The sequence below is a fragment of the Wolffia australiana genome, chromosome 11 (assembly GCF_029677425.1).
Source record: "Wolffia australiana isolate 7733 chromosome 11, ASM2967742v1".
NCBI lineage: Eukaryota > Viridiplantae > Streptophyta > Magnoliopsida > Alismatales > Araceae > Wolffia > Wolffia australiana.
The window spans coordinates 9,701,808-9,710,000 of record NC_135845.1 but is presented as its reverse complement, the minus strand read 5'-3'; the positions used below and the strand labels follow the sequence as shown (position 1 = coordinate 9,710,000).

The 8,193-nt window shown below is 37.4% G+C and overlaps 2 protein-coding genes across 3 annotated transcripts in view; one reads left to right on the top strand and one right to left on the bottom strand.

The window, feature by feature from the left end:
* Positions 1–625, top strand: part of CRR3 (chlororespiratory reduction 3) — a 3,086-nt gene extending 2,461 nt beyond the window's left edge. The window contains exons 2-3 of the mRNA XM_078583277.1: positions 32–174; positions 448–625. Of these exons, the coding sequence (XP_078439403.1) occupies positions 32–174; positions 448–572 (268 nt within the window). The 3' untranslated portion in view covers positions 573–625. The remainder of the gene's footprint in view (positions 1–31; positions 175–447) is intronic.
* A 2,565-nt stretch (positions 626–3,190) lies between these two features.
* LOC144709826 (uncharacterized) lies at positions 3,191–7,914 on the bottom strand. Of its 2 annotated transcripts, none has more exons than XM_078583473.1 (12): positions 7,581–7,914; positions 7,413–7,510; positions 6,435–6,521; positions 6,189–6,327; positions 5,567–6,064; positions 5,331–5,476; positions 4,625–4,813; positions 4,475–4,547; positions 4,234–4,399; positions 3,904–4,014; positions 3,696–3,822; positions 3,191–3,430 (listed from the first exon to the last, which is right to left on the bottom strand). In XM_078583473.1, exons 1-11 carry the CDS (start codon positions 7,770–7,772, stop codon positions 3,725–3,727), a joined length of 1,797 nt encoding a protein of 598 aa, XP_078439599.1. In that variant the 5' UTR covers positions 7,773–7,914; the 3' UTR covers positions 3,191–3,430; positions 3,696–3,724. The 2 variants fall into 2 exon arrangements, with proteins under 2 accessions (XP_078439599.1, XP_078439598.1); XM_078583472.1 differs by having other exon boundaries at positions 3,729–3,822; positions 7,581–7,911.
* Positions 7,915–8,193: the final 279 nt, after the last annotated feature.

Here is an 8,193-nt window from a genome sequence, read left to right as displayed (position 1 = left end):
TGCAATATCTGAGCTGATATTTTATTGCAAGGTCGGACAATGAGTCTGGGAAATCTCCAGTTCTTGATTTCTGGGCATCTACGCCAATAGGGCAGGAAGAGAGCTCCCTGGAGAAGAAGCTCCGTGAGATTGGAGAATGGCTCGTGGACAACACAGAATCTAAAAGCTCTATAGGTAATTAACCAGATAATTCAACGATGTGTTTTGTTTTTGTTTTATAGAAAAAAATGGAACTGAAGTGCTATGATAGTAAATTATTAAACACTGTGGAATACTCTAGTATTTTCATAAATTCAAAATTCCTGGTTATAAAAGATTGTGGTGTGAAATGATTTAGTCAAGAAGATAAATTGTTTCTTTGTGATACAATATAACTTAATCTTTGAAATGGACTTTCTTTCTACGAGATACACTAACCCATATTTTTTATTTATTAAATTTATTCAGGGGAGGGGATACTTGTGACGGTGGTCCTTTATATCCTGCCTGTGTGGGTGCTGTTGTTGCTGCTTGCTTCTGGGGCCATAACTCTTCCATTTGAAGTTCCCTTCTTGGAAGACCTTTTATCCTGATCTGAAGCATAATACCCATTAGTTTCAATAATATTAAGACTTTGAAGTTGCCACCCTGCTCAGGATGAGATCATTTCTCCTTGTTGAAAAAAACCCATCGTATTAGTGTTATTACTGAGATAGAAAAAGTCAAGGAAAGTTATGAACATAGCATCCAAAATTGAGAAATATATGATGTGTTGGTGACAATATGAAACATGAACAGTAGCCCAGTGATGTGGACACAGGCCTGGAAATCGGCACGGCTGATGGCCAGTCAGCAATGTTGACCAACTTGAAGTAAGAGGGCAAGGACTGACAACTTGCGTAATGCTGTAGGATCATGGACTGGGGACTTTCTGTCTTTTAGTGCTCTTTTAATTTTTATTTTAGTCAAATACGTCAAGTCAAACCTATTTTCCTCCTTTGTTCATTCCCTTTTTCAGTGACAAAAGAGCCACCCAGTCAAAGTGATATGATAAACCAAACTTTGGGGTTACAATAGTCATTTTAATGTTATAATTTAAGCAGTGATGAATATAATCCATTTTCCATTTGCACAAAGGCTCAATCCACATTTAGCAGGTATTAAATATTTGACTTTCTAAGAAATATTTGTTTCTAGGATGTTTACGGTGTTTTCCTTCTTGTTTGGACATAATATAATATTCTAGGAATAATTTTGATTCAAAATAAGAGACCTAATTTTTTTTGTTCAGAAAAGGTCAGAAAATATTATTTTGATCTTTTAATAAATTCCTGATTTTTAGATTTTTGTAATTTTGTAATGTTAAAATAAAAATAAAACTAAAATAAAAATAAACTATAGTTCAAAAAATAAATAAATAAATAAAACTGATTACATTGTTTTTTAGTGCGCTTTGCACCCAAACAATGGCTTAATAATGGCAGAGGGAGATGTGGAATCGATGGGTGGGCATGTGGGTGTGTGATGCTGCAAAGTGCAGGTGGTGGAGTAGTATTTACTGTATAGACCAATTTGACTGCCAAAACCAAAAATTGTGAATCATGTGCAGGCATTTGCAAGCTCTGTTGGCGGTGGGGCAATGGCAGAGAACCTGCAGAGAGCAACTGTGGGAGCTTGTTGTGTAGTGAATCACCTGTAACTTTTGCTACATAATGAATTTTTCATGGTCTGTGTAGTCGGAAAGCTCCAGATATTGGATATGTTTCAAGAATGAAACTGGTAAACGTTGGAAAACAGATAATAAGAAGGTAAAAACCACACCAACCTGGTAATTACTCATATATAACCTGGCAGATTGAATGTTACTTCATCAACTCATTGAGCATACATCATGAAATTCCTACTCTACAGAAGTGGGAAACAAGTATAAACCTTTTAGAAGAATGTTGCTTCCCTTGGTTAGCCACTAATGCGGTAGAGATCTCAAGATGGTTTACAAAGAAATGAATGAGATGTTTAAATAACATATGCTTGACATTTTAAGCTGTAGGCTCTGATTCTAGAGATTTTGAGTGCTCAGATGTCTTGAATTGAGACTTGATCAACAATCTCTTACATCCAAGAGAAAAGAAACTCCTAACTTTAAATTATGGATTTGGTTACCAAATAATTTTTTTATCTTCCTCCATAAGTATTGGGCCGCCTATTCTAATTCAGGTTGAGGCTTGCGATCTCCCTATTCTCCAAGTTATATACATAAATTAAAATTCAATTAACATAAGTCATATATTTCAAATAAACTAAAAATATGAGAATAATTCTAGTTGTCTCAAATGATTCAAGTTTGATAAGTACCACAAATCAATAAATACTTAATATAAACTTCAAAAATATTGCATGACTATAATAATTTAGCGGTAAATGATGACTAATATATACATCTTAGAATATACATGATGTAAGCACTAAAGCACACATGTTAATTAATTTGATGTTTTCACTCGGCAGGGGATGCATCAACTGAGATTAGACCTGCATTGATAAATCTTGCATCGGTGATGAATTGTGAGTGAAACATGGTTTTCAATTGATCATCAACGAAAAGTTGGGAGCCTATCATGGAATTGGAATGATGCCTTAAGGCTGTGGGACACAATTCCTATAATAGGATTTCCAAATAACAGTTTGATGACTTGTTCTATAATTTGGTGAACGATCATCTTTGTCCACGACATAAGAGTGAGGAATTCACCAACTTGTTGTGGCATAAACAAAAGCTTTCATTAATTAACCAAATGTAGGAAGAGTGTATCTACCAGTCTGTGCCTTCCCACCAGAAAACAAAATTGGTAGCAACACAACTGACATGGAACCACTCAGCTTAGTCGGAGCAAGTTTGACATTTTCAAAAATATCATGAAATTTCCAAGATCATTAGTTAGAAAAAGATGAAGAATTTGCTCCATAAGTATTTTTTCCATTAAATTACAAACACTCCCTATTCAAGCACTTACTTTAAGCAAATATGGAGCACAGGACAGGTTTTTCGATGGATTTTTAATGACTCATACTTTCCAAGTGGCACCTTGATGTTAGATTTTAAATTATCCTCAAAATCTAGACGCATCTGCCAGCTATATACCTCACAAATAAAGGAATCTCACCAGGCGATGACTTTGGCAACTGATTCTTCCCTCTCTTTTCATACAGATAACAAAAGAAAACATATAAAACTCATGATTACGAATCACAGAAGCATTGTATTGCTGTAAAATATGCACAAAAACTGCTCCCTAAGCGTATAACCAGAACCTTTAAGTTTTCCCCTGTGTCTTTCATTTGTGTGAATCTTCATTGTAATCCTCATCCAGGACATGTTTTGATCATCGCAGGGCGTTACATTGCTTGTATTTGGTCCAAGTTACAATTGTCAGCCCTTGCAAAAATAATCCTACACAACGACGAAAGAAAATATCAAGTTTTCACCGTAGAAAATACACATAGGAGAATTTACAAAAAAACGACGTTCTAAGTAAAATTTCCTACAAAATGAGCCATAACAAGAGTTCTGATGTAATGAGAGTATCTGAATGATTACAAAAAATTTCAATATATTCTTCAGTTACACAAAAAAATTATATCACTTCACGAGTCAAAAGGGAAAAGTGAACTCAACCTATTGTAATATGAACGTTTAAGGCGAGGAAAAAAAGCACCTTTATCAACAAGAGAATTATGGCTTAGATCACCTTGAAGAAAGATAATTCTGAAGCGCTGTTTCTGCCTGGCTTTCATAAAAGAACCACTTGTCCAATGAATCAGCTGAACCCCAATCGCCAATATCTAAATTCCAGTTCGCATGAAATCATTAGATTGCCAAGTTAACTGAAATATTTAGTTTGTTTACGAGAGCTATTAATTGACCTTGTACAAGAATGCCCAATTCAGAGCAACTGTTTAACTTCCAAAATGCCTGTCCATCTCCTTCCAACAATATAGGCTCAGCCCGGAAAACCCCAGACATCATTGTACCTACTATTTTTTTCAAGAAATTGTATTAAATTATGGATTTCAAGATTATAATTCAAAAAACTAACGATGCATCAGGCTTTGAAAAGAAGTGCAGGGCCAATCTAGTTAATGTTAATTTGTATGATTAAAGCTGACTAATCTTGACAATGTAACAAAAGTCAAATCTATTTCCACAAGGTAGAAAACTTGACAGTAGTGTGCATTATAAATAGAGTTTCTTACACAGGAAACTCGATGAACCCAGCTTCTCGGCGTGGACTCTCTTCATCTCCATGTTGATTTGGGAAATTAGATCCAGATGTTCCGACACAGAAAATGGAACACTGTTCCTTAATTCGAGCATAGCTTGCGCCACTTCAGCCTTTACTTTCTTCTTAAGAATTTTTATCTGAAAAAACGAAATTAAGTATATCCAACATTAGATGTTTAATGAAGATAAAAACAGTGAATTACACTCAAATACCTTATCCTTATCTGTACGGCGTTTTTCCTTTTCTTCTCTCTGTTTCTCAACATCCATGAAATTTCTTGCTTCTCTGGAATTTACATGACACCAAACAAGGGGAAAATATAAAATTTTCCTGGCTTAAAATTTATTTTTGATGTTACGCACCTTGTTCCCAGCAGCTCGTCACAGAGAAAATTCAGTATTTTTAATTTTTTGGAAGAATCTAGACTAGAGTAACCCGATGTGTACTTATTAATGGACTCCAAGTTCAAATCGCCAGATAAATGAGATTCATCAAGACATTTCTGAAGGGCTACCAGCCAAGTGCCATCATTCTCCGCATATGAAAGGGCCCTACAAAGCAAAGAATAAAAGGAATTAGTTTGCCATTTTTCATATATTTTCTTATAGTGGGAGTTCTCCATCTTGTCTTGGTTGATTTCTATTCTAGAAATTGCATTAACTCGATAGAGAACTTCTATACGAATAATGATGAAATTAAATTTCTACAATAATAAGAAGGTGTCATTATTATCCATCTAGAAAACGCCATTGCTTGGTCATTGCCACAAATGTGTCTGTAATGATAGTGATGATGATGACTATTTTTTTGAGTCAAACTTGGAAGACGAATGACAAGACGATGAGTTCAGATGAAAGATGGTAAAAAATTTGAGTAACTATGAGGGAGAGAGAGAGAGATGTGCAAGAGAGGGATAGACAGGAGAGGGAAAGAGAATTGGGAGTCGCTGGGAGATAGAGAAAAGGGGGAGAATGGAGATTGAGCTTGATGATAGGATGACAACTCAGATTCAGTGAGATAGTTGGCAGATAATCCAAATCAAGTAAATTTGTTATCAGGTATCCTTACTCATCTCCTCGTTCTTCTCTGATCCTGGAGAGCAACATGATGCAGAATTGAACTATCTTGGAATTTAAACCTCTCCTAACCCCACGCCCACCAATGGCTAACTCACGTAAGATGGACTCAGGCTGACCTTCCTTCAACTCAAGCAGCTGCATGGATAATAAATTTCTCAGTATAAATAAGATTTCCTCAGTGAATCATATTCCATGAATCAATATAACATGATTTAAAAAACTAACCTTTCCAAAAATGGAACAGAATTCAAGAAACTGCAACGCAGGTCCCACATCCTGAACCTGTAATTCAACCCCTGCTACTTTTTTGAGGGATGTATTTTGGGGAATTGAAATCAAAGATTCAGAAAGGCCTTTCGCTCTAATTTGAGCAAGCTTCTTCTCCTTCCACTGATTCAGCAACACATCAGCTTTAACCTGTGAGTCTCCTGCTTGACCGTCAGTAATAATCGATAATGAAGATTTTTTATTGTCATCCGATTTCTTCTTCTCGGATGGTGGCCTTCCTCTCTTAGCCTTCACCTTAACTTCAGAGATCTGTACTTCCTCACCATTGCCATCTACTTCACCACTTTGTTTTTGCTGCTTTGACATCATATTTTTAGTCTCTTTCTTTCCCAGCTTCATTTCAGTGTGTTTCTCTTTAGATTTCTTCTTGTGCTCAGATTGAGCGGATCTCTTAGAATTTGCAGCCCCAGATTTCGTTGCTGATTCAGCCCTTTTCTGCTAAGTTGAGAAGAGTGATGAATATATTATTTAGTGTGATTTAGACAAACTTATTCAATGAAAAATGATTATAAAGTCATAAAGACATAAGAGAGATTAGTCGTAAGGTAACTTTTCAAACCTCGACTGTCTCTTTGGGCTTGACCTTCTTCAGATCGAGATCTTTGTCGCTCAACTGCAGCATCTCTGATACAGAAGAACATCCAATGGCCTTGGCAGTATGCACAAGAATTCCAGTGGGCTGCTGCCCTCTCTTCTTCCTGCCAAAACATCATTCAAGCAGACAATCAGAGAGAACCAGATGAATAAATGGTACAATTTAAATCTCCAACAAGGTTCTTGAATGAAGAATATTAAGAAGAATCACATGCACACGCTGCAATTGCAGATTCCTCTGCATTTGGGACAAATCCAGTCTCCCCGAGCAGCCGCTTCCTCTGCATTCTCTCCATACCTTTAAAACAATGAACGGGGTCACACACTCAGGAAACCAAGCAACAAAAGATAGTGAGGATAAAAGAACTGTGGAAGAAAACACCCTAATGATAAAATTTTAAAGATAGCTAATATTTTTGCCATCAGCTATAGCTTTTGGCACAGTGGAAGGCGCTTGAATTTTGACATTGTATCAGAGCATAGGTTTAATAAAGCACCATATATATGACAGTCTAAGAGAAAATTTTCTAACTCGCAATCAGCTATTACTTTTCATGCCATCGTAAATCCTTGAATCTTAACTTGCTATCAGATTCCAAACTGAGAATGCAAATCATAGGTACAACTAACTAAGCCTGAGAAGCAAGTGTTGAGGGGGAACATTGAAAACAACATCTTGTTAGTAACAGATCAAGAAGAAACATTGCATTTTTACTATAAGCTATAGCTTCTAGAAAAGTGATAAACGCTTGAGCCTCAACATTGGATCAGAGCCACATTGAGGGTTCAAACTGTCAGCAATGGAGATTGATTGAGGCACCTTATCCAGGCATCTGCCCAGGCTCACTGACTGTAAGATATACTTCTTCTAATAGTAGTGAATGGATTTATGGATGTTTCTTACTCTTTCTCCTTGTCCATTCTCAAGAATTCCTCTACTTCATCTATTCAATTCTCAAAACAAATTTTAAAGATATTGATGATGAATGTTAAATTTTAAAATAATGCACACAAAAGAGAGAGCAAATCATGCAAGTGATTACAGAGGCCATTAATAGAGCATAAACCGAGTTTTCCCGGGCAAAATGCACGTAAAACAAACAATTGGTGCTGCTTGAATCAGGAACAGAGAATAACACAGATCACCCACGAAAGACCAAGATATGGAATAAAATGTGGATAGTTGCACCTGTTAAGAAGGCACTTGAGGCAAAAAAGTACAGGACAGGGCTTCTTCATAGTGGAATTACAGCATCTCGCGTAAAAGTCCATTGTCTTCTGACGGCACTGCAAACGAGAAAACATTCAAGAGAAGTTAGATCCTGAGAAAAACCCAGTAAAACCCAGAAAATTTTACCTGGTGGCAAGTCTTCCCATGCTCGGAATCGTAGATTCTGCCACCAACGACGCGGATTCCGGGGGGTTTGTTCCGTTTGGGAGCTTGAACGACAGTTTCTTCAGATGGGCATGAAACGGGCTGCTTTCTCTTCTTCCCCGACTTGAGATTGCTGGCCTGGTTCTTCACGGGAGAGGTTGCTGGCACCGCCATGGGAAGAACTCGAGCTCTTTCTTCAAGAAAAGATGAAGTGGGTTCGATCAAGGGGACGAATTTGTACTCTCGAATTGCTTTTTAGGGGCAATTTTCGAGATTGGGCGGGACGAGAAAACGATCCCGCCATCTGGTTTTCAAATTTCTCCTCTGAGCTAAGGTGCACGATCGTCCACCAAGGGACGATAAGACGGGACGGGACCATAAGACGTGAGCAGGACGATATGATGGGTCTATAGATCCGGTACGCGGACGGGACGAAATTTTCGTCCTGGGACGAAAAAATGTCCCGTCCATGGGCAAGGACGAATTACTGGACGAAAAATTGTCCTACGGACAACCGGACGGGACATATTTCGTCCCATTGGAGGGAAAATTCGTCCGTCCGGAAGACTCTTATGGTGGACGGACGAATCCTGGA

What these genes read in the sequence shown, in the direction of transcription:
- LOC144709826 (XM_078583472.1), bottom strand. Translation starts at nt 7,772, where the DNA reads ATGGCGGTGCCAGCAACCTCTCCCGTGAAGAACCAGGCCAGCAATCTC. An exon ending in AGCCCAAAGAGACAGTCGAG is followed by an intron (nt 6,065 to 6,188) that starts GTTTGAAAAGTT and finishes TCAACTTAGCAG; the next exon opens with AAAAGGGCTGAATCAGCAAC. An exon ending in CAGAATTATCTTTCTTCAAG is followed by an intron (nt 3,431 to 3,728) that starts GTGATCTAAGCC and finishes GTCGTTGTGTAG; the next exon opens with GATTATTTTTGCAAGGGCTG.